The 26735-nt window shown below is 34.9% G+C and overlaps 1 protein-coding gene across 1 annotated transcript in view; it reads right to left on the reverse strand.

Annotated features, from left to right (window-relative positions):
• Positions 1–26233, reverse strand: part of LOC148949594 (uncharacterized) — a 29290-nt gene extending 3057 nt beyond the window's left edge. Inside the window, exons 1-8 of the mRNA XM_089092736.1 lie at positions 25931–26233; positions 21858–22059; positions 20086–20217; positions 15783–15832; positions 10773–10923; positions 4738–4865; positions 2975–3152; positions 1410–1567 (exon numbers count right to left, since the gene is read on the reverse strand). Of these exons, the coding sequence (XP_088948862.1) occupies positions 1410–1567; positions 2975–3152; positions 4738–4865; positions 10773–10923; positions 15783–15832; positions 20086–20217; positions 21858–22059; positions 25931–26233 (1302 nt within the window). The remainder of the gene's footprint in view (positions 1–1409; positions 1568–2974; positions 3153–4737; positions 4866–10772; positions 10924–15782; positions 15833–20085; positions 20218–21857; positions 22060–25930) is intronic.
• Between the last annotated feature and the right edge of the window lie 502 nt (positions 26234–26735).

A 26735-nucleotide genomic window follows, 5' to 3' on the forward strand; every position in this document is an offset into this window, starting at 1 on the left:
GAATAATGTTGGATCCAAGCTGATTGCGGAATATTATCACTCTTATAATCAGTAAACTTAGAAGAATTCGTCACAAACTTCCACTCTTTCGAACTGTTTGGAAAATTAACTCCAGCTTCTCGGACGGACCGCAGTTGTCTTTTATAAGCCGTTTTCGTTTTACGTTTAATATCAAAAACAGTACCGCGAGAGGGACGCCCACAAGCAATCCAAATACGTAACCATAGCTTGGCCTGATTTTTCACTTTTTTCAAAAGAGGGTCATAATTCCAAACAAACTTTCGCGTGTTGGACCGAATACGTTCAATTGGGACAGCTACTTGTTCGGTTTTTTTCAAACATAAAATGATATGATGATAATACGTATTCAATTGCAAACGAGCACTGGGTGAGGTAACTCCGCAACACAGGAGGACTTACTTCTACTCTTTTGGAGTTTATTGCGGCTTTTTACTCTTCTTTATGTTAATTCTTGGTCATTTTAAGTTGAAGTATTATAGGACTTACTTCTGCTCTTTTGGAGTTTATTGTGGCTTTTTACTTTTCTTTATGTTAATTCTTGGTCATTTTAAGTTGAATTATTATAGGAATTTACTTCTACTCGTTTGGAGTTTATTGTGGCTTTTTACTTTTCTTTATGGTAATTCTTGCTCGTTTTAATTTGAATAACGTAATACTGATTGGGCTTGATGTACGGGCTTGGGCTTGATGAAGATACACGAACTTCTCCCCTTCAAATGGAATAGCCTACATAAATTACGGCTTGCATCGTTGTGTCCTAATAGCCTACCGAACCGTTCTTGGAAGGAGAAAACTTCTCGTTGGGAGCCTCCTTCAGACGTTATTATTTACACGCCACTTCAAACCACCACACTCCGTGCTAGACAGAACTGAGGGAGAAAACCCCCCAGTGTGACTGAACCGGTAGTTCTCTAGATACAAAAACTGGCTTAACCTTTAAAGCCAATTATTCAAATATTTGTTGTTGAAGAAGATAGTTCAGTCATAATATAGGATAAGTAGCCCTTCTGTAACAAAGTCGAAAATAAATTCCCAAATCCATAACCTAGACGAGAACATAAATGTAGGCACCGTAAAAGGCAAGTACACTAACTGTTGCTCTTTCTTTGATTACAAAATCTGAATTAACTATTAACTAATGGACTTTTAAAAAAGAACACATAAAATAGCCTCTGCGTATGTACATTTCTTTCGAGGTGCTGACCAATCGCAGCTGACCAGAATCATAGAGAGAGAGTGTGAGATAGTGAGAGGGATAGTGAGAGAGAGAGAGAGAGAGAGAGAGAGAGAGAGTGAGAGAGAGAGAGAGAGAGAGAGAGAGAGAGAGAGAGAGAGAGAGAAAGGTAGTAGTAAAATAGTGAAACATTTTAAACGAAAATATGCCTTACTTCATACAATTCAAAGATGTAACGTTCCATTGCGTTCATGATGCCGAGCTCCTGCTTATTTAGCACCATATTAACAAAATCGATATAGCGCCAAATGTCATGTTGGGTAGAAATATGCCGCTTAAACTCGGTTTTCCCACAGCTATATTTTTTCAAGCCTAAATAAAAAAAAAAAATAGAAGGTTCACTAATTAAGCTTGACTTGTGCATTTCTTACTTTCAGCTTTTTGCTAAATAGATTCAGCTTTCTGTACATTTTTCTATGGCTGTTGTGTTGGTCAAATTACACTTTGCGCGGGTTTAGGCAAGAGGACAAGAGGGGTGGGGAGGGGGCAGGGAAACAAAATATGTGCAAAGAGCAAGTCAATTTCTTAGAAATGAGCTCATAAAATATTACTAGCTCAACGAATAATAGAATTTTCAAAATTCTTAAACTTCGGAGATTGAAAAAAAGACTGCGATGCCAGAATAGGAATAAAAGTAATTCGAAGCATCGAAACCTATACTACTGAAAGTCCATGAAATTCCCCCTCCCAAGGAAAGTGCAGTCATTTGTTGGCTAAAAAGATAACCTATGAAGTTTCCTAGCCAAGATCAAGCCCTCCACTTTATTTTACGTAAACCATTTGTGAATAAAGGGCACTTGGCATAATTCAGGGACTGGGGCTGCACTGGCCATGTCATACGTGGAATGTATATTTCTTTGACCGTTAAACAATTGGAGAAAAATGGTTGTCTACTAATTTTGAACCCAGAGCTATGGAGCCTCTTGGGAGATGTGGGAAAGAGAGCAGGTAAACCTCAAATCCCTTTACATTCTTACAATTTTCCGATATATTTTGGGAAACATTATTTAAAATTTTCGTTCTTTATAAACTTTAGCAGCCTTATTTACAGTTTTTTCACTCTCAGAAATAGTTAGAAATTTAAACTTTTGATGTCACAAAAGATTTTTGCCGTAAGTGTATCGGAATTTATCCGATACATTCTTTGGGGTATCTTATGGTTCTCTTCTTGCCCAATCTTAGCAAGCAGTAAAAGCTGGGAGCTGAGTAGGGTGGTTAAAGATAGATTACTATGCTTAAACTAGACTGTGACATCCAAGCACTGGCAACTTAAAAATTTTTTTAGGTTTCTTTTAGAATTTGTGAGAAGTTGGGTAGTGCACCTGAACAAAAGTTAAATATAATATGTAAAATTGCACAAGGAATACTATAATATTTATCTGATAAATAATTAGGGTATCTACCCTCAACATATACTATCGAAATAAAAACAAAAGCAGTAGATGGTTTCAGAATCTCAAAATAAAGGATATGACAGTCTATTTATCATTTTCCACGAAGAAAACTTGGAGCAAAAAGAATCTTGTTTTATTGTGACTAGCAAATCAATTGATTCTGAGGTTTAGCCTACATACAGAGTTTAATAGAGAGTTTGGTGTGCTAATACTTCCCAAGCTAAGTAAAAAAAGAACATGTATCCTAGGCAACTCATATTTTGTACAACTATAACTATAAGACTTAAAATGGTCAAATAAAATGAAATGTAAAAAAAAAACTTACTGCATATAAAACATTCCGAGATTTTTCGTGTTGCGCAAGGTGATTTTTCGTGTTGCGCTGGGCTTAGCCATTTGGCTAGCCCAGCATAGACGACAGATCCAATCACGCTGAAACTTAGCATTGTAGTGCAAAACCTCAGACTAACATCGTATACTAAACGCCAGATGTAGTTTGGATCCTAAAAACCAAAGAGCAAGAAACTATGTAATTTTAATCGAATCAAGGGTATGGAACAACATCACAAATAAAAACCTCAAAACACAGAAACACAAATAAAGAAAGGCAAGACACCCATTGTCTTAACAATAACCTTACAACCCTTCAGCACTCGTTGACGCAGCAGATTATGACCTCTACAATGAGAAATATTACACTAGAAAGAAAAATCTACGAACTTCAACGCATCAAGGAGAGCTAATAAATTTTGGCTTAATGTCCTGCTGGATGTACAAGTAAGTAAGCTCCTCCTATTGTTAGCTGTCTAGTAAGAATTTACGTCGGTGCATATTATTTTTTTTAGTCGGGTTTTGAGTTCTAAGACTCATAAAAATCATCGACAGAAGCTGTCAACTCACAGAAAAAAATAGACATTAATACCCCCCCCCCCATTGGAATTAATAAGAACCTTAGTACTCGTATATACTGAATCTATATTGAATCTTTCAATGATAAAAAAGGTGTTTTGAACGATAATTTTCTTTTCCGAGTCAGCAACTGACCCAGCTTTCATAACCAACCCGGGTCCATCACTCAAGAGCCTCAAATTATTTCTAGAATAGAAATCTCTTAGTTTTTTAAAAACTAGATTTTTTTGTTACACAAATCATCGCCCTCTGCGCGTCCCATGTAATGTTTTTCAGCTTGGTTTACCTAGCTTCAGCTCTTCTAAACATTATTAAGTTTGAATCTCTTTTATCCTAACTATAAATGTTTTTTCGTCACATGTCATTATATGCCTTCAGGATTCTTGATGTCTGCAAAAAATGCTTCACCACAACGAGACACTATTTTCTCTTCCTGTGCTGTTCATTTGATTAAACTTTACTAAAATAGCAAAATTACCAATAGCAAAATATTCTGTTCACTGTATCTATAGTATCCCTTACTGCAGATCCTTCTCAAGTGCATTGCTCAAAAGTGGTGACACTCGTAATCTATTTAATAGTTAAACTTTCTACATTATTCAAGAGAAGAGGCTGTTTTTTTTCTTGTCGTGGAGGGAACATAAACTTATTTCTTTTTGAGTCAAAAGTCAAATAGTGGAAATGACCTGAAGCTTATGATCACACTTATACATATGCTACCCTAGGGTACACCTCACATTACTGGATATTAGAGGGGCGTGAAACCATCAATAACAACTTCCCATGAAAGATCAAACATTCGTCAAACATTTGGTTCAAGTTTCTAGTGATCACAAAAAAAAACAGTTGATATTAACACCACATAATATTTTTTCTTCTATATACCGACACAGTCCACAAGACGCCTATCCGAAATGAGCAATCACCTTGAAGACGTATTGAATTATATCCTAATCAGCTGCTACTAATAAAGGAATCTCTAACAAAATTAAAGTTAAATAATAACCATCTTAAAAACAGGAGGGTCAAGCAGCGCCTAACAAACTTGAGTACATAAAACCTGATATGGCTTCAAGGCTTTCCTATGAAGACACTATAAAGACAATTGCTTCGAGGAAAGCCCGTAAAGGTAAATTTTAGTGTACACAATAAGATTGGTTTTATATAACTTAAACTTACGTTCATGCTAACGGGCCGAAGAATGCTCAGAGGGCCATCCCCGTTCCCAATAATTCGATGCACGAGGGTTCCCATACAAATCAAAATTGACGTGCATGAATTTTCCATTTTTTCCTCTTCGCCATTATCTATAAGAAAAATGCAAACCTATGAGAAAAGAATGTAGACCACTGAAAACTAAGAGAGTAGCTGAAACACACTAAAAAAAAGTTAGTTGAAGTTATTTTTGATGACCTAGCTATATTGATGTCATTATGAATTTAAGAGGTCCCTTAGTGCTCTAGTTTTTTCTTCCTTTTTTATTAACCAAAAGAGATACAAAGATCAGAGGAAGTATCACAGTTGATGTGTGATTATGGTCAAAATCCCCCCACAAGAGTAAAAACGACTAATTTGGCTAAATCATCATAATCATAGGCAGCGCCCTAGCGCTGCCTAAATAAAGAACGATGTGGGCGCAATTTGTTTTTTTTTTCTTCTTCTTCTTAGTCGGGCACTTCTTATCGAAGGAGTTGTCGTAGAAACTTCGAAAAGGGCTCAATCGATTGGAAATTGGAGTGGCTAGTGCCCTTTTTAATAGTCGAAATTAATTGGAGGGCAATTAGCCCCCCCCCCACCCCCATCATTCCCCCAAACACAACCAAACAAAATTTTGAGATAGCCATTTTGTTCAGCGTAGTTGATTTCCAGATAGAAAATATGTTTTTAAGGAGGACAATCCCCCACAACCCTCGGAGCAAGGGTTTTAAGTTATGCCCTGAGGGCATATAAGAACGATGTTGGCACAATGTACTTTTTTTTCCTTTAGAGCATGGCACTTCATATGGAAGGGGTCGTCGCAGAAACATCAAAGGCGGCTCTTTCAATTTGATATAGAGAGTTCTAGTTTCGTTTTTGATAGTCGAAAGTGATTCGAGGGCAACTAGCCCCCCACAACACTCAGTCCCCCAAAAACCTCAAATCACAATTTTGAGATAGCCATTTTGTTCAGCGTAGTTGATTTTCAGATAGAAATTATGTTTTTGAGGAGGAAAATCCCCCACAGGCTTCGGGGCAAGGGTTATAAGTTATGCTCAGACGGCATATAAGGTTTTTATAGAAGGCGTTGTCGTAGAAACATAAAAAAAGTCTAATTCGACTTGAAATACACAGGCATAGTGCCCTTTTTAAGCGTCGAAAGTGATTAGAGGGCAACTAGCCCCCCGACGTCCATCATTTCCCCAAACACATCCAATCAAAATTTTGAGATAGCCATTTTGTTCAGCGTTTTTGATTTCCAGATGGAAAATATATTTTTGAGAAGGACAATCGCCACAACTTTCGGGGCAAGTGTTTCAAGCTATGCACTGAGGGCATATAAAAACGAAGCTGGCACAATGTACTATTTATTACTTTTTCCTTGAGAGTTTGGTCCTTTATATGGTAGAGGTTGTCATAGAAACTTCACAAGGGGCTCATTCGATTCGAAATTGAGAGTTCTAGTGCCCTTTTTAATAGTCGAAAGTGATTGGAGGGCAACTAGCCCCCCTTCCGCGTCCATAATTCCTCCACACACGGCCACTACAAATTTTGAGATAGCCAGTTTGTTCAGCGTAGTTGATTTTAAGATAGAAAATATGTTTTTGAGGAGGAAACTCCCGCACAAGCTTCAGGGCAAGGGTTATAAGTTATGCCCTGGGGACATATAAGGTTTTTATAGAAGGCGTTGTTGTAAAAACTTCAAAAACGGCTCATTCGATTGGACATTCAAAGGCCTAGTGCCCTTTTTAATAGTTGAAAGTGATTGGAGGGCAACTAGCCCCCCGACATGCCCATCATTTCCCCAAACACATCCAATCAAAATTTTTAGATAGCCATTTTGTTCAGCATAGTCGATTTCCAAATAGAAAATATGTTTTTGAGGAGGACACTCCCCCACAACCCTCAGGGCAAGGGTTTTAAGTAACAGAAATTACAATAATTAACCGAGTCAAACTCAAATCGAGACCAACATAAGTTGGGCGCAAAACCCCTATGCCTTCCCAAGGCCAGAATAAAATTTGCACTTTACTGAAAAAAAAAAATGTTTTTACTTTTATAACTTTAATAAATCAAATAATATTAACATTTTGATTACTAAATATTAGTATATGTATACTAAACTGACAATGGACATTCATTTGTATTGTTTTAGTAAAGCGCAAATTTTGATCTGGCCTTGGGAAGGCATAGGGGTTTTGCGCCCAACTCATGTTGGTCTCGTTTTGAGTTTGACTCGGTTAATTATTGTAATCAGGAAAAACAACACTCAAAATCAAAATTTTGAGATAGCCATTTTGTTCAGCGTAGTTGATTTCTAGGTAGAAAACATCTTTTTGAGGAGGACACTCCCCCACAGCCCTCAGGGCAAGGGTTTTAAGTTGTACTCTTGGGGCATATAAGGTTTTTATAGAAAGCGTTGTCGTATAAGCTTCAAAGAGGGCTCATTCAATTAGAAATTCAAAGGGCTAGTGCCCTTTTTAATAGTCGAAAGTGATTGGAGGGCAACTAGACCAAACCCCCACACCCATCATTACCCCAATCACATCCAATCAAAATTTTGATATAGCCATTTTGTTCAGCGTAGTTGATTTCCAGATAGAAAACATCTTTTTGAGGAGGACACTCCCCCACAACCCTCGGGGCAAGGATTTTAAGTTATGCCCTGGGGGCAAATAAGGTTTTTATAGAAGACATTGTCGTAGAAACTTCAAAAAAGGCTCATTCGATTGGAAATTCAAGGGCTAGTGCCCTTTTTAATAGTCGAAAGTGATTGAAAGACAACTAGCGCCCCCACGCCCATCATTCCCCAAAACACATCCAATCAAAATTTTTAGATAGCCATTTCGTTCAGCGTAGTTGATTTCCAGATAGAAAATATGTTTTTGAGGAGGACAATCCCCCACAACCCTCAGGGCAAGGGTTTTAAGTTATGCCCTGGGGGCATATGAGGTTTTTATAGAAGGTGTTGTCGTGGAAACTTCAAAACAGGCTCATTCGATTGGAAATTCAAAGCGCTAGTACCCTTCCAATAGTCTAAAGTGATTGGAGGGCAACTAGCCCCCTCCCCCACGCCCATCAGTCCCCCCAACACATCCAATCAAAATTTTGAGATAGCTATTTTGTTCAGCGTAGTTGATTTCCACATAGAAAATATGTTTTTGAGGTGGACACTCCCCCACAGCCCTCAGGGCAAGGGTTTTAAGTTATGCCCTGGGGGCATATAAGGTTTTTATAGAAGGCGTTGCCGTAGAAACTTCAAAACAGGCTCATTCGATTGGAAATTCAAAGGGCTATAACCACTATTAAATAGGCGAAAGTGATTTTAGTGCAACTAGCCCCCCCCCCCTCACGCCCTTCACTCCCCCAAACACATCCAATCAAAATTTTGAGATAGCCATTTTGTTCAGCGTAGTTGATTTTCAGATAGAAAATATGTTATTGAGGAGGACACTCCCCCACATCCCTCAGGGCAAGGGTTTTAAGTTATGCCCTGGGGGTATATAAGGTTTTTATTGAAATCTTTATCGTAGAAACTTGAAAAAGGGCTCATTCGATTGAAATTCAAAGAGCTAGTACCATTTTTAATAGTCAGAAGTGATTTGAGGGCAACTAACCCCCCATTTCTCGCCCACCTTTTCCCAAAAGACAGCCAATCAAATTTTTAAATATCCATTTTGTTCAACGTAGTTGAAAGTTCTGGAAATTAGGTCTTTTAGGATAGTAGCTCCCTCAGAGTCCTCAGTGTAAGGGTTGTAAGTTATGCCCTGGGGGCATATAAGGTTTATATAGAAAGTTGTTGCATATGATTTATAGAGTAAATTTTAGTCTTCATCAAATCCAATTTTTATTTGTTTAAAAACTAACTGTTGACTAAAGATTAAATCAAAATGCACTGTGATAATGCTAATTCCCAATAAGGCATCTCAGCAGTATCCCAAGAACGACTGAGGGTATTATGTTCAAACGTTCGGGGCTACTTCTGCCCTTAAAATTTAACCACATCCAAATACCGAAAGTGTATAAAACCTATCAAAGAAAGTAAACAGATTTTTTTGCGAATGGTATCAAGTTTTCCATTACAGGTCAACTAGAGGAGTTATGAAACTAAATTAAACAGTGCTATTTGTGTCCAGATTTTTAAAGGGTGTATGCAGTTAAAAATTGCTGAAAATCTTTCTTCGGCATACAAATAGCAGGCCAAACTATAAAGTGTTAAAAAACGAAAAGATTTAAAGTATTATTATCTTTTTCCCTGAAGAGACTATGTCAATATAAAACGAACAGAAATTAATTAAAAAAACTTTTTCCACAAAATAAGTTTTTCAAAGAAAAGTAAAGAACCCCATTAAAGAGAAAATGACCAAACGAAAATCAAATGATCTACCAAGCGTGAAACTACCACAAATCAGCATTGATAAATAAATGAAACCCAAAACGAACAGAAATTACAATAATTAACCAAGTCAAAATCAAAACGAGCAGAAATTAACATAAGCTGGGCGAAAAACCCCTATGCCTTCCCAGGGCCTGAACAAAATTTGCACTTTACTGAAAAAATATAAATGTTTTTACTTTTATAACTTTAAAAAATCAAATAATATTAACATTTTGATTACTAAATATCAGTATATGTATATTAAACTGACAATGCACATTCATTTGTATTCGTTATCCAGAAGATGGAGCCAGATTTCCTCAGGTAATTTTGCTTATCCAGCACTTAGTGGCGGTTCGCAATGTTCGAAATGCAATGGTAAGTTCAAGAACGTACAACTTCTACAAAAACAACTTAAAAGAATACAATGAACCATACATTTCTAATTAATAAATGCTCCCTTGCGTGGCTGAACGATCCAAGATTTATCGATTAAAACCATGCTGTTCAGTCAGGAGCACAGCTAAGGGAATAGGGGGTGTTGTAAGGGGGATGAAAAAATTGACCTATTTAGCTTTTTGGTATTTGTCAGCAAACTCGACGATTTTGTCAACACATTCCTTAAATCCCTCCTTCAAACTTACAACCCTAGCTGCACTTCTGTATACATTTTGCCTAGCATGGTTTCGTTAGTAAGAGACCACATCATATGAATATGAGGTTTTCACATTAATATGTGAATAATTTAAATAAAACTTTCCGTTATTGAAATTTGGGTTCCAAATAATCAATTTCAATAAATATGTTACACTTCTTTCAATCACAAATTCCTGTTTGTGTTTATGTAACTAAACCGGTTTAAAATAGTCACCTACGAAAATATTCGTCATTTCGCATTTCGCTTGCATCAAGACATGGCTAATTATAGACAGAGAAAAGCCAAGAAAGATTGTCCAAGTAATTGAGAGGCAAATGTTTAAATGGCTGGGGCACGGGTAAATGGCAGGAGTATGCATGACTCTCTTATTGGACACATACTTGTCAGGTTAGTTTTTGAAAATGCTTGCCTGCCTAGAGTCTCAGGCATGCTGACCAAGAATTCAAAATTGACATAGGACCATTAATTTGCTTGAAATAACAGGCAAACAAACGTTTAAAGCCATCTTTATCTTTCAAATAGTACCCATTCGTTGTCTAAGCTCAGTCCCACATTCTGAGAAAATTACAATTTTTCACAAATTTTTCAAATTGTTGGGTCACTTGCCCGAGACTCTGGGCGGGTGGGCGCCCTCAAATATTGTCCCAAATTCCTCTCTCAATTTGGCACTTGTTTTGGGTATATATATATATATATATATATATATATATATATATATATATATATATATATATATATATATATATATATATATATATATATATATATATATATATATATATATAGATATCAAAGACAAACTAATAGGGAACCCAGTTGCGCGGTACTCAGATTAGCACCAGCATTGGCCCAATGCCACAACATCTACGTTATGATTATTAAAACATGTTGGTAAAGAGAGACAGAAATAGAGAAATTGGTGGAAAGAGACGGGTGGGGAGAGAGATAGAAAGAGAGAGAGAAGACAAATAAGAAACTCACAGTATTTTTGAACAAAGTGATCTTGAAAAAAGAAATATCCGGACACAGAAAAAAAATTGATCGACGCTAAACCAAAGCATACTATTCCGAATAGGCCTGCTCCAACCGAACATCCATAAATAATCAGCCCTCTGATAATTTCTAGATGGATCTGAAAAAGAAGAAATATTCATAAGCGAAAGAACAAAATAGAATGTAAATAAACCATTTGCCAGGGTCTTAAAATTAGCGATATAACGCGAAAATGCCGTATAGAAGAGTAAAACAACAAGAAAGATAGACAGACAGAGAAAGTTTTCGAGGAAAAGAAAGAGATATGAAGAGGCAAGAGAGAAATTCAGTAGTTTACGATTCTTATCTACACAAAAAGAGAACAAGAAATATTTGTTTCCCCACGCTATACTGAGGTTAGTGTAGGAAATGGATAGCTGCCAATCCAAGGAACACTAATCCACATAACCCAGTTCCAACAGAACATCCATGGATACCTTTTTTTTTTATAAGGAAAAACTACTAATTTAGAAATTTTTGGTTCAACAATCAAAATAAAGGTATATATTTTGAAGAACTTGAAGAAACCAAAAACAAGAAATCGTAGACACTATTCCGGTCAAAAAAGCACATGATCAAAATCTCTCAATCAAGCTTGGTACATATTTGATGTTACTCTTTATCCTTGGAGTCACAGGTTCCAGATTTCCATAAGGGATCTTTAGCCAAATTTGAAATATATGGAGCTATTAACGCCAACAGTAACCGTCATTACCAGAAAATAACTTTTAATTGTGTATGACAGATGAATGCAACTTCAATTCCAATGAGCGTTGTAGGAGCTGAGCTCTCTTACAGAATAGTAAGTCAATCTCTTGTTCTAAATCTCCTGTCGACTGAGGTGCGTTATGCTTTAGTCATATTTTTCAAGGAAATGCATATTTTTGAAAATGATCAAGAGTATAAACTTTTTTTTTCCAAAAATGCAAACATTTTTCTGTTCTCGAATTGCAGTACTTCTTCATACAAGTGTCTTGATTTTCTAAGGGCTACTGTAAAAAAATGTAAATGTCAAAACTCTTCTAAGAAAGGAAATGTTATATGAATGATGTATGAAAAATAAATGATGATATTTACCAGAAATCCATTCCAGAAAAAAGGGTGTCCTAGTCCTAGTCCAGCAAAGACTAGGCCTGGGGTACTCAGCAGAATCATCACCCAATTTTGCCTCAGCAAAGATGTTTCGAACGCCCCAGGAAAGAGTAACACTAAAAAGTGAATAGTCCGAAGAATCACCTAGACAAAATATATTCATCGATAAGAAAATAACAACAAATATATACGAATGTATATTAACAGATTTACAGATAAAAGTACACTCATGTATTATAAATTCCCTAATTCCACTAATTCACGTTTACGTATATAGTTACGAGTTTACGTAGTGTTAAAGTTACGTTACAAACAAATTTCCAACAGCACAACAATCCTCATTTGACAGAAATTACTTCAGCGTTCATCCCATCGCCATAAAACCTTAGAAAATTGTTGAGTACTTTCTTATGTAAGTTTCAGGAATAAATCCCCTCCGACATCCCAAATGGTCGTCTTAAAAACATTTGCACTGAATAGAAATCAACATATTAACAAACACAAGAGCTTTTTGACGTGTCACGTAAGATAATAGAAACTGCAACAATAAAAAGAGTAATACATGCAAAATATGTTTGCGTTTCAGCTAAATGTTCAGGTTTTTTTTTGATTTAATGAGCTGAAAAAAAAGTGTGTAATGACAACGAAGGTCTTATTCAGGGGAGGGGATAGTGGGTTTGAACCACAGTTTATATAATTATCCAGTATGATTTTTCCCTATCTCACCCATTATAAAAACCCGGACCAAGGTGCGAGTGCTCCAGAGAACGTTTTTGCAGATAGAAACATAAGCGGCATCAGATCTTTTCACGGGTAGACAAGTCAGACGCGAAACAATCAGAAACAAGTCGAAACCCGCTATTACGAATAATGCGCTTAGTTGGTAACAATCGGAAACAGATTAACCCGATAATGCAGAAAGAAGTGGGAGGAGTTTTTTGTTCGTACCGAGAATGAAGACCAGAAATGATCTGCGATAAACTTACTGGATAATTCTATAAAATGTGGTTTGAACAGAGAACAAGGTGGGTTTGAAATGTTTGTCTGACTCATAAAAATGTCTGATAAATATATGAAAACATATTTTGGAGGAACAAAATATATTCCCCTCCCCCCAACGAAAATCCTAGATACAGCTCTGGTGGCAACCTTGATTTTATTGGTCTTTGGGAAAATTTCCTCAATCCACAAACTGAGTCTCTATTGCATCTCCTCGGGGTATAAGATGGAATATTTGAATTGAAGCAGGATGGCTAAAGATGGCCCTGCTGTTTATATTTGGGAGTAACTTCCGAACTCTGTAAGAGATGACCTTTCAAAAGTGAAGAAGGGATTTTTGAATCCATCTTTAGCATGATTAAAACCCAATTAAAACATTGGTAATATAAACTGATCTCCTAGTGCATCTGTTCCATCTATCCTGAAGATTCTTGATGAGACTTTGGAAGAAACCCACAGTATTAATGTGAACTTGTCATTATGAGTGACGTTCAACAGTAATTTACGTGAACGGAGATTATCATGGTCCCAGAATTTTCTTTCAGCAATACTTGCTCGTGGCACATTACCTTCTGAATGAATTCCAACTCGCACAACAAACACAATTTGCTATTTTGTCCATGAAAGATTTTTCTGATTCCATACCTACGAGGCACCAGGGAATTACCTTGTCTTCTTTAAAATTTGATGATCAGGAGTTGGTTATTCATAAGTCACAAATAATGAGTCATTCATGGAGTATTTTTGAAAATGAATCTTATGTAGATTCTCTTTTCAAGATGTTTATGATTGTTTAAAAGAAATTATTTTGGATATATGTGACGCACCCCAATTGAATCGAGGACCGTAGAAAACAACCCGTTTGAATTTTTTGATGACTTCTGGACTCCTAAAAAGAGGGAGGAAAAATAATTTTTGGACGGTTTAAAGTTCCTTTAAGCCATCTTTGCATGATTCTCAACTTCAACGTATCAAAGCTAATAGAATAGTTTACAATACACTTTGCCTGAGAGTCGAATCATCATTTTATCATAAGGAATTCTCTGCAGGCGGTAAACACCTTAAGAAAGATGGCAATTAATCAATTCTGATGTCCATTCAAATGTGATTAACCTTTTTGAAAGAGTTACTCAGGGGTTTGATGTTAAGGTACTGTTCTATTATCTGTAACCCACGCGAGAAGTGAAGTTGGGTTAATGCTAATGAAATAAAACAAAATAGGATGAAAAAATAATAGTTTAGAAACAAATTTCAGCTATATATTTGCACATCAAGAATGGGGGTAAAACATAGCATATATTAAATACTTAACTTAACCTAACCTAGTTACCTTTTTCCCCCTAAACCCCAAAAAACAAAAGTTTAAATATTGTAACCACACTGATCAAACACTATTTTCAATCCTGAACACAGGAAATCTCCCTTAAAAAAACCTGTTTGACTAGTTTCTTTAGTATCTTCACTGTACATTATCGCGCATGGGTTACAGATAATAGAACAGCACCGATGATAATTACCTTACCTTAAGTGTTGGAAAGTCATGTTTAGTAGGTTTTTTTAAGATTTTTAAAGGCTCCTTCGTCTTTAAATGAAATACACACGTTGCCCTTAGTAGACTCAAGAATTGATACGTTCGATTCCTAGATATTTTGTATGATGAAGATCTTCCTTTTAAGTTTCATATTGACGCGAGTAAAATGAAAGTCTCCAGAAGCATCGGGATCCTTAAAAACGCACATATTTCCATGGCAAATTCTTGGTATCCTATTCTACAGCCTAGTTCAGTCTTATATCTCATACTATTCTGTTTATTTAAGCAAACTTTTCTTCGTCAAGGAAGCTACTTTCAAAAATTTACTACGAGCAAACCCAGCAAACCCTTGCTGGCCTTGAAGTCACTTTGTTTTCTGTGTTGCGCTTCTTTAAATTTTTAAAGTATCATGACCAGCTTCCTGAATCCCTGTGTAGTAATATGTCTTTTATTTCTGAGAAATCAACTTACAATTTCCCTAATTCCATTAGCTTCCAGATATCTTATGGTTCATGAATATTGTCTTAGCTTGTAACATTACGTGGAACACACTCCCAGAGTCTGCACGAAGCTGCTTTTGCCACTCGCTCGGTATTTTCAAAAGTATGTTCGAGAATATCTAGTTAATAGTTAAGTTTGCCTCGGTTTCTCTCAAAGTTAATGTCTCCGGATGGGAGGGATGTTTAATTGAGATTGTTGAAATCCTATAGTAATCATCTGTCTAACTTGTGATTTTTGGGATTGTTGACGTGGGTGACTGGATTATGGATTTTGTTTTTGTTGTGTTTGCGTTGAATCTCTTGAAGGTGTGAATGCATTACACTGGATTTTTTTCCTTTCTGTTTATTTCCTATTTTTTTTTTCTGACAAAAGAGCTTTGCGGGGGAGACTATGATAAAGTGTTTTCTCTGTTTCAAATTGATTAATGAATAAATAAACTCTTAACTCAACTCCCTTCCACTTAAGTTAGGTTACAAGTCAATCATTACAGATGGCTAGGTAAGCAAGGTTAGAAAAGGTTGAATGAAGGTAAAAATGAATGAAAATTTAGTTGAATAGGAGCTGACTTGCATGCGGTTGAATTAAATGGAGGTTAGCTTAGACAGGGCTGAATGTAGGAAAGGTTGAGATGAACGAGGGTTGCGTAACAAAATACAGCTTAGATGAATGGGTAAGACATAATAGCATAGACAAATGAAGATAAAAATTACAATGCAGCTGCATCTCTCACTACCATTTCCTTTACTAATGAAAAGAATATAATCTGAATTATTAGAGGTCCTATTAAATGTCCTTCAATAAAAACAGAAGTTGATTATTAATTCTATTACACTTACATTTGTGAGGCAAAGGCCATGAATCCAAACACAAATCTCGGCATCCGGCCCTAAAAATAATAAAAAACAAATATATTTATATATTATAAAAGTCATAATCCTAGTAGCAATGCTACTACTACTACTACTTTTATTGCTAAGATGGAATGTTAATAGTTTTGATAAGGTGGAACTTTAAAATATTGTAGTGAGAGACTTTGGATTAAATAAGACAATACTATGTTCATGCGTGTTATCAAAATCGCGCCACAGCAATTAAAACAAAACCGCTTAAAGTATTAAGCTTAACCTATCAGGCCATGTTGAGGTGATGTTGAACTAATAAATAGACGTATAAGAGTACTACAACTCCTACTACTAGTACTAGTATTACTAAGGCTAATGTTATCGAAATTAAACTTTCAGTGATTGTTGGGGGAGATGTTGGAACAAATCGAAATGTGCAGGATCAATTAACATCGAACCACTTGCTACTATAGAGTCGTTGTCTTAAAATAAAAACACAAGTGGCCCAAGAACAGAGCCTCGGGGAATACCAAGCACAACTTTAGAACAAGGACAGAAAAGAGAAATTAAAGATATAATTCTACCTTGTAAATAAGTTTCAAACAAAGAATTGACCCTTCCCTCTTATTCGGTTATGTGATAGCTTACAAACCAAAATTCCATGGGTTAAGGAACAAAAATCTTTACAAAAACCTGGAAAACAGCACCTGAATTCAAAACAGAGTCAAGCCTAGCATAGAGACAATTCAAATGACACGTCCATGTTCCGTTGAAAGCATGGCTTAACTTTTGAAAATTCCAATTTTCAAAAGATAGATTTAAAAGAGTTCTCAATGTATAAATAACTGAAGGAAGAATGAACTTGACTATCTTAGCAGGAATACAATCAGGGCCAGATGAGGAAGAGCTTTTCAAAGTATTGACAATCCTGCTGATTCAACATTATTGAATAAAGACAAGGCTGACCATGATGAGATTTTTAATCCAGTTGCAAAGGTGAATACTGGACTGAAGAAGCAGTAGGCTATTTTTTTTTCAGTAAAAAAAAAATTCAATGTCTACAATATTTCATTAGTAATCAGCTGTCTGAAATCTGAAGCAGATCAGTTCATTAAGACCAAACCTAAGCGAAGGCGAAGGAGAAGCTGGGGTATTCCTATTCATCATTGTTTCAAAACTAGAAAGTACAGAAAATGGTTTGAAATGACACTCCAGACTACAGAATTCTGAACCAGATCAGGAGACGAAAAATTGTATTGGGAAAAGATTGTGAAGACTATTATTACTACTGTAACTAGCAAACTTTATTCTACTACTCCTACTACTGCTAGACTCCAACTACCAGTGAAAGAGACAGTCAATACTTATGACTGCGATTTCTATTACACACGGACTAGAAATCTCGAAAGAAAACATCTTGAAAAATGTATTGAAGAAAAAACGTGTTAAAGGGGTGCTACGATCAATTTTTTTTACATGCAGGGGTTTTTCACTTGACTAGCGGATTGGAGAATACCCTTGAGAGTTTTTCTGACCGGGCTTGTAGGTTTTTACACATCTAAATTTGCAAAAGCAAACAATAATGTACGTATTCGTAAACTAAGATGTAACAACCGTATATGTGTAAAATGTACGCAATAATATCTGTGTATTATTTTGTATTATTAAGGGCGTCTTAATTGCTAAAAGGATATCAGTACAAAATCGCAGAAATTAAACAAATTACAATATAAAGACTGTTTTCATAAAATCATTGATTGACCCACGTATATAAGCAAGGGCTTTTTCTGTGCATTTTCCTTATATGTTTGTTTTCTGTAATTCATCTTTGTTTGTTTTTCCTTTGATAAAGACTTCTAGATATGAAACAGAAATATTTGAGCTTTTATATCATTAAAAAAACTAAAACATTTCTGATTTTTGACTGTCTTATTTGAAATAATATCCACGTTTGCTTTATTTTTAATTTAATCTTTAATTTACCTTTAAAAACTTGCCTAGTGGAAAAAGTCATTTAAGTTAATTTCTTTTTGGTTTTTATTAACATAGTCTTTTTCATGGAAAAAAAACAACAATTTTTTATATCTTTTCGTTGTTTTTCTGTAAGATGAAACACCGAAAAGATATAAAAAAATTTCTTTCCATGAAAAAGACTATGGTAATAAAAACCCAAGAGAAATCAATTGAACTTACTGTTTCTACAATGTAAGTTTTTTAAGGTAAATTAAAGAGCTCCATCAAGCCAAAAATAAGCAGAAATAAATCTAAAAAATATTCCAAGCGTAAAACTACCACAAATCACCATCAATAAATAAATGAAACCCAAAATGAACAGAAGTTACAATAATTAACCGAATCAAACTCAATACCAGCAAAAATTAGCATGAGTAGGGCTGATAACCCCATACCCTTTCAAGACTAAAACGTAATTTGCGCTTTACTGAAAACAAAACTACATTTAAAATGTTTAATTTTTTTTACTTTAGTAAATAAATAGTTATTAAAGCTTTAAGAAAAAAAAATCAGAATATATATATTAAACTGACAATCCATGGTCATTGGTTTTTTTTTCAGTGAAGTACAAATTATGTTCTGATCTTGAGAAAGCATGGGAGTTGTCAGCCCTAATCATATTAATATCTGCTGGTTTTGAGTTTGATTCGGTTAATTATTGTAACTTCTGTTTATTTTAGGTTTCATTTATTTATTGATGATGACTTGTGGTAATTTTACATTTGGAAAAAGAAATATACCTATTTAAATATAGGAAAACATAGGAAAAAATAACCATGCAGCCCAAAGGTAAGGGTACCAAATTATTAGCCCCATATTTTTGGGATACATGGTATATATAAAACCACCCAAAACAAGTAGAATGTGCATAAACTGGCCCCCGCCTGCTCTCTTTTCACCAAACCTTTTGTTCAAAGTAGTCAAAAGATCAGATAAGCCTAACCCCTACCCTTACTAAAAAAGAAGTCTTATTAACAATATTTTATTCCAAAGCTAAAGGCCTCTTCTGCAATAGACCCCCCCCCCCCAAAAAAAAATTAATGACGATATGCTATTGAAAAACTATGGAAACTCACCCGTGGCCCTCTATGGCACGATCCTCCTTCTCCCCCCAAAAAAGAATCTTATTAACAAAATTTTATTCCAAAAGTTATGGGAACTGACCTTTGCATGTCCATAGCCCAGCCCCCTTCCCCCAGAAAAATATTAGCGATATTTTATCCAGAAACATATGGAAGCTAACTCCTCGCCCTCCCTCTATGGCCCGACATCCCCTCAAATAAAATAATTATCAACAATATTTTATTCTCTAGATATGGGAACTGACCTCAGGCCCTCCCTTCCTGCCCCCCCCCCCCAAGAAAAAGAATACACAACTTATTAATGATATTTTATTTCTATATCGTGGAAGCTAACCGTTGGCCCTCCCTTCATATCCCCCCTCCACCCTCCCCCCCCAAAAAAAAAAATAAAAAAATAAACAATATTTTATTCCAAAATTCCTGGCAATTTAGTTTAATTTTATTCGGTCTTTCAAAGATTGTTCAAGACTCCTATAGTATTCACTACAATTAAGTTTGGCTACTGCCGGTCTCCCTCATGGTAAAAGCATATAGTCTACTACATATTTGGTGCTTTACTAAAGCAAATTACATTACAAATGTTTACTTTTGCACTTGTTAAAGCATTAAAAATAATATAAAAATTGCAGTGAAACAAAATCTTGAGCTGATGAGCTTTCAGCAATTAATATCATTATATATAAAATATTCATTTCAATTTTACTAGTTCTGGCCAAGACTGTTTAAAACACTAGCTTTATTTTGAAATTTATTTGGGAATAAAAATTCATTTTGCAATAGGGAATTTTGGAAAATTTGAAACTTTGGCAATCAAAACGAACCGAAACAAACAAAAAAAAACTTTCAAAAAAAAATTTTCTAAAGGAAACTAAAGACCATATTAAACTTGAGATCAGAAGAAATAAAAACCTATACTAACTCAAACTCAAAACGACCAGAAATTATAATAAAGAATGAATGAAACCCAAAACGAACAAAAATTAAATAAATAATCACTCTAAAAAAACAGATACTAATAAAGACACAGATACTAAACAGACACTCTTAAGAGTGTCTGTTTGGCCTTTACGAGTATCTGAAACAACCCCACTCCGGTACAAGCATCGCCACTCTGAATGTGGTTGAAATTTGATTTACTGCGGCATTGCTATAGTAAAAATCACGAACATTTTTAAAGATCTTATAAGGAGAGAAACACTTACCAGAGGGGATGAGCCCGGGGCTGTTACATTGTATGGGGCTGTTGTAGGAGATGAAACCATTAACTAATATTGATATAACAACAATAAAAACCATCAATATAACTTCAACCTTTTTGGAATAGTGTAGCCAAGCTGCAAATATAAATATACTGAAACATGAAAGTCGAAAAGAAATTTTATCTTTTTGAAAAGAAATCAAAAAGAGATTTCAAATTTTATTGCTTAGAAATTTCACTGGGACAATATTAGGACAAAATAATTGAAAATAAAGTATTTTGCAGTAGGCATCAAGACATGGTTAATTGTAGATAGAAAAAACCAAGACAGATAGTCCAAGTAATTGAGAGGCAACTGTTTAAATGGCTGCACAGGTAAATGGTGGGAGTAAGTATAGCTCTCTTATTGGACAAATACTAGTTTGTTACTTGTTGGAAAGGCCCGCCAGCCGGCCTGCCTAGAGTCTCAGGCAGGTTGACCAAATTTAGAATTGACATAGGGCCGTTAGATTGCATGGAATGTCAGGCAAACAAGGCACGCCCGCCTATGGTCTTAAGAAGGTTGGTCAAATATTTATAAATGACATAGGACCATTAATTTGCTTGAAATAAGAGGCAAACAAACGTTTAAAGCCATTTTCCAAATAGTACCTATTCATTGCCTAAGCTCAGCCCCGCATTCTGAGAAAATTTCAATTTTTCACAAATTTTTCAAATTTTTGGGTCACTTGCCCGAGACTCTGTGCGAGTGGGTGCCCCCTAATATTGTCCCAATATCGGACAAAAGCAGAGATTTATAAGTTTGGAATTTTTCCATCGTGACGGCGTACTTTAAAAGAAATCAGTAATATTGTCAATACTACATGGAAATTTAGTAAAGAATTAAAATTAAATATTTCTCCCTCTAAAAGAAAAAAAAACAAGCAAAACTATCTTTTTATATTTATATTAGCTAAAACACGTGCCAAACAAATCAAATTAGAATCAAATTCCAACATCCTTAAACACAGTGCTTTTTTACTGTAACAGGCTTCTAAACCACTAAATCCTAAAGATACAGGGAAACATTATCAATGGCTTTATTTGACTTAGGTTTATAATTGTTTCAATTATGAACCTAATTGTTATAGGTAAGAAATTGACAAGGTAAGAAATTGACAAGAACAACGGAGTTTTATATCGATTTTTGCGGCAAAACTATTGTAACAATATACTGCGATTTTTGTGAAATATTTACGACACACATTTAATAACTCTCTCTAAAAGAGTAAGAAAAATCCAGATGAAAGACAGAATAAATTGCAATAAAAAAAAAATACTAAATTAGACTAAGCTCTCACGAGGATAAGGTGAAAAAGTAACTACATAAAATATCAAAGATTGAATTGCTATTCCAACTTAGGAAGTAATTTTTTGTATAAATGGGAATAATCATGGTTAAGTTTAACAGACATACATTACAATAAATTAGCGTAAGACCCCCCCCCCTCTTCTCCCCAAGGAGATATACTAACCTAGCATAGGTTAGATTGTTATTTGCGCTTTACTTTTAAAAGAGAGCGAGAGGAAGATATAGAAAGAAAGAAGGGAAGGAAAGAAAGATAGAAAATGCGAAGAAAAAGTGAAAGAGTAAAAAAGGCAAGGAGTGATATAAAGAGAGAAAATGATATACAATAAGAAAAATGGATAAAAAGAGAGAGATACAATTTGAACTTTGTTAGTATTAACTAATGTATAAGTATAAAACTTTGGTACGGCTCATTTAGAAGAACTTACGCTGACACTTTTTTTCTATCCTTGATTCCCTCTGGAGGTCGGGGGCACATTCAATAAAACTTTCGAGTTTTTTTTTCCTTGGGTAATTGGAATCAAAATTCATCTTCATGATTTCCTCTTTCCTTATTTTCTTTAAATGTTTAGTTCCCTCTCTCGGCGATAAGAACAAGTATTTCGCGTGTTGCCCATCCTTCAATTCAATCTATAAAAACACAAGAAATCAAACTCAAAACAACAGGAATTTTGCTATTAATAACTCAAATCTGAAATTACTTCATTGAGGTCATTGAGGGATTCAAGTTTATTGGGCTGTTTTATATTAAACGACGATTGGACTCCCTTGTCACTTAAATTGTCACTTCAAAATAGCATTTTCTACTCTTCTACATATTTGTTACAATAAATAACTGAGGCAAACTCAGAACAAGCAAAAATCAATATGAGTAGGGGTAATAACTCCCATGCCTTCTCAGGACTGGAATACAACTTGCACTTAAAAAAAAAAATTACCGTAGATTGTCAGCTTAATTTACATATGCTGATATTTATACCTTGAAGGTGTAATAATTTTATTTATTGAAGAAAAAAAGTGAAACATTTAAATTGTATTTTGGTTTCAGTAAAGTGCAAATTATCCTCGTATAAATTTTAGAGAGGCCTCATTTGATTTGAAATTAAAAGTTCTTGTTATTACTTTTTCCGAATAAAAAAGAACGGTGGACAACAAGCCCCCCCCCCCTCCCTCACAACCTTTTTAGCTAATTGCATCAGATGAAAATTTTGAGATAGCAATTTTGTTAAAAATAGTTTAAAGGTAAGATAACGAAACTCCGATGTCAACACAATCCCCCAGTACCCGGGGGCAGGCGTTGCAAGTTGTGCCCTGGGGGCAAATATGGTTCTCATAGAAGGGATGCGCGTATAAACTTTAAAAAGGCCTCATTTGATTGGAAATTAAAAGCTCTAGTTCACTTTTTCAGAAGCAGAAGAAATCGGAGGGCAACAAGCTCCTCACCCCCCACGCCACTTCACCCCAAACCCATTCGAGTAATGGTTAAATTGGATATGCAAATCAAGCTTAGAACGAAAAAAAAAATATTTTGCTAGTGAATTATAAATGAAACCCAAAACAAACAGAAATTAAATAAACAATCAATGCAAACAAACATACAATATATACTACTGTAAATGAATAAGTCAATCTTAAAACAAGTGAAACTTAAAATGAATATGCAAATTAAGCTTGAAACCAACAAAAATTACTATAAATAAGGGTTTAGGTATCGCCTTCTTCTCTCACTGTAAAAGTCCATAACCTAATGCGTCATTGGTGTCGACACAACCCCTAGGGCCCTCGGGCAGGCGTTGTAAGTTATACCCTTGGTGCATGTATAGTTTTATGAAATGGATGCTCGTATAAACTTCAGAGAGGGCTCATTTGATTGGAAACTGAAAGTTCTAGCTCAGTTTTAGAGTCAAAAGTGATCGAAGGGCAGTTAGCCTTCTCCCCTACGGTCTTTCCCCCCAAATACATCAGATAAAAATTCTGAAACAGCCATTTTGTCAAAAATTGTTCAAAGGTCAGATAACAAAAAACTTGTTGTCGACACAGCCACACGGGGCTTGGGGGCAGGCGTCTTAAGTTATGCCTTGGGGGCCAATATGGTTCTTATAGAAGGATGCGTGCATAAACTTTAGAGAGGGCTCATTTAATTGGAAATTCAAAGTTCTAGTTAACTTTTTTAGATTCAAAAGAGATTGGAGAGCAACTATCCCCTCCCACTCAACGCCTTCTTCCTAAAACCCAAGCGAATAATCTTTAAACTGAATACGCAAATCAAGCTTAAAACAAAAAAAAGTATTTTGCTATTGAAACATAAATGAAACCCAAAACGAACGGAAATTAAATAAACAATCGGTGCAAACAAACATGCAATAAATACTAACATAAATCAATAAATAAATCTTAAAACGAGTGAAACTTAATTACAATATGCAAATTCACCTTCGAATGAACAGGAATCACTACAAACAAGAATTTGGGTATCGCCTCCTCTCACTGTAAATGTCTAAAACCTACTGCGTCATTGGCACTTTACTGAAACAAATTATATTTGAAATATTTTCTTTTGCACTTAATATTGAAAATAAACATTAAAATCACAGTAATTTTTGAACTGATAAGCTTTCAGTAATTAATATCATTATGCAGCAAATATTCACTTTAATTTATTAGTTCTTTCTAAGATTAATTTAAAAAACTTTTTCCATAAAATAAGTTTTTCAAAGAAAAGTAAAGAACTCCATTAAACAAAAAATTAGCAAAAATAAGATCAAATAATCTACCAAGCGTGAAACTACCACAAATCAGCATCGATAAGTAATTGAAACCTAAAAAGAACAGAAATTATAATAAATAACCGAGTCAAACTCAAAACGAGCAAAAATTAACATAAGATGGGCGCAAAACTCCTATGTCTTCCCAAGGCCAGAACAAAATTTGCACTTACTGAAATGAATATGCATTGTCAGTTTAGTATACATATACTGATATTTAGTACTCGAAATGTTAAAATTATTTGATTTATTAAAGTTATAAAACTTTGACTTGATGTCATTGGAAAAGGAATGGACATGGGAGAATGGCTGCTTGCCCTTCAGTCTCTTTTTACTCTTAAAAATGCATTTAAACTTCTAATTCTGATTCTAATCAGCTTCTTTAAAAGAATCAGTGATATTTCTTGCTATTAGGAAGTAGAGTAGAGTAGTTGAGCAAAATATTTTTCTTTACAACATATACATAAATAAATGTCACAAAACAGCACACATGCCTGGTGGCATAGTTTATCGCTGAAAATATTGCCAACGAAAATAAAACCCCATCTTCTAACTAAATTTTACAATGACGAAAATAAAAACCATAATAAACAAAATGTTTAGCCTGTCGTAAGATATTTCTTCACTAGTCTTAGGAAATGTCGCTTGTTGCTGCATTCTCGAACTAATGCTGGAATTGAGTTCCATATTTTTGGCTCAGTGTGACGGATGCAGAATCCCGCTCTCAATGTCGGGTGAATATCGCACGAAAAGTCTGAACGATGCGCAGTAGGATAATTATGGAATTGGAAATTAGTTGGATACCTGAGAAATTTACAGGTAAATTACTATATTGATAATCGTGACATATACTAGAGATAGAAATTAAAAGAAGTTGATCCAAAGAATAAATTCCTGAGGTCCCATGTAGGTGTCTAACTGAAGATCTGCAACCAACATTAAACAGAATCCTCATTGCTTTATTCTGAAGTATTTGGAGAAATTTGAGAACAGAGGAAAAGGTAGATGCCCAAACCGAAAAGCAATAGAGAAAAAATGAGTCAACGAAAGAATAATAAATAGATTTTGGAATAGTTTTAGGAAAGAAATGACGGAGTTAGCATGCCAATATTTCAGCAAGTTTTTAACGATAGTGTTTTTATATATTCATGAAACGAGAAATTTTCATCTAAAATAATCCCAAGATATTTAGACTGATCTACCCGAGTGGCGCTACCTCTTATATTGCTTATATACTATTTTGAAAACCTGCATGAATATAGATTTTTTGTTTAACTGAAACTCTCCCTACGTATTCCCCCCTAAAAGTATCACCTTATTACCCCTAGTGTCATTAATTACAATAACTGTAGTGGTAGTATTAATAGCATACATATGATGTTTAGTTAATCAGTGCTATTGTGCTGTTTATTAAATCATATCAGCTTGGTTCTGGTCAAGAAAGAAAATCCCTCAATGATAATTTATTGTTTCTCCTGTTATTGCGCGCCCCTAGGCCCTTGCCTAGAGGGTCTATTGGTAAAATCTGGCCTGCCTGCTAGGAAAAACTTTCAAACTTGATGGAAACAGTGAGGCCTATCGACATTTAACAACTATAATCAGAGCATATTACAATGGTCATTAGAAATTTTCCCCAAGTCCCTTTTATTTTGACTACATTTCTGATACAATATTTATTGAACATGAAATAAAAAATCCCTTATCCTGATAGGGATTAATGCATACTAAAATCTTACCTCAATTTGAGATCTACGCGAAGCGAAATCGCTTAAGAGCGGAATCATGGAAGAGAAATCGTGATTGGATTTCCGTCCTGTCAGCAAACTTTTACAGAGAGATTTTGCATAATCATCAAATTCTTCAACTTTACAAATCAGCAAATATAGGTCGTCACATAACGCGGCTGTCAGTTTTTTGTAATTGCTAGATGCTGTTCTATAGGAGCGTATCCCCATTTCCCATACATCGTCCCACACATCGTCCATCGAAATACATTCAGCTTTACTTAATGCACTGCAGGCACTTTTTAGTGCTGCCATCTGAAATTCAAAAATATTTGTAAAACCCAATGAACTTGATGACAAGACATGGCCCTTCAATATGAACAGAAACCGTTCAATATGGCTGTTTGACTTCAAAATGCTGTTTTTTAGGGTTAAACATGAAGCTCATACATAATCATAAAAATCACTACACTTACGAAAAAATATGAAGTGATATCAGTACAACAGTGTTCTATTTTAATTATTTACTAGATTTAACATTAAAGCGAGTATTAATTTAATTTTAAAGATTTTACTGCTTAATTAACTCGTTAAATAACTCTTGCGCTTAATTAGTATTTTTTGCTTAAAGTATTATTTCGAAAAATAGGTATGCCAAGGATTAAAATGGCGTCACAAACAATAGATCATACGGATGAAGCCTGGCGTAGAAGAAAACTAATAAAAATATAAAAATCATACAAAACTAATTAAATTATAAAATAAACATTCTGATTATCCACATTATTCGAAAGAAAAACTACCCAACTACTATTCT

This window comes from Artemia sp. Qi Xiang Cuo, chromosome 8 (genome assembly GCF_049724085.1).
Source record: "Artemia sp. Qi Xiang Cuo chromosome 8, ASM4972408v1, whole genome shotgun sequence".
Lineage (NCBI taxonomy): Eukaryota > Metazoa > Arthropoda > Branchiopoda > Anostraca > Artemiidae > Artemia > Artemia sp. Qi Xiang Cuo.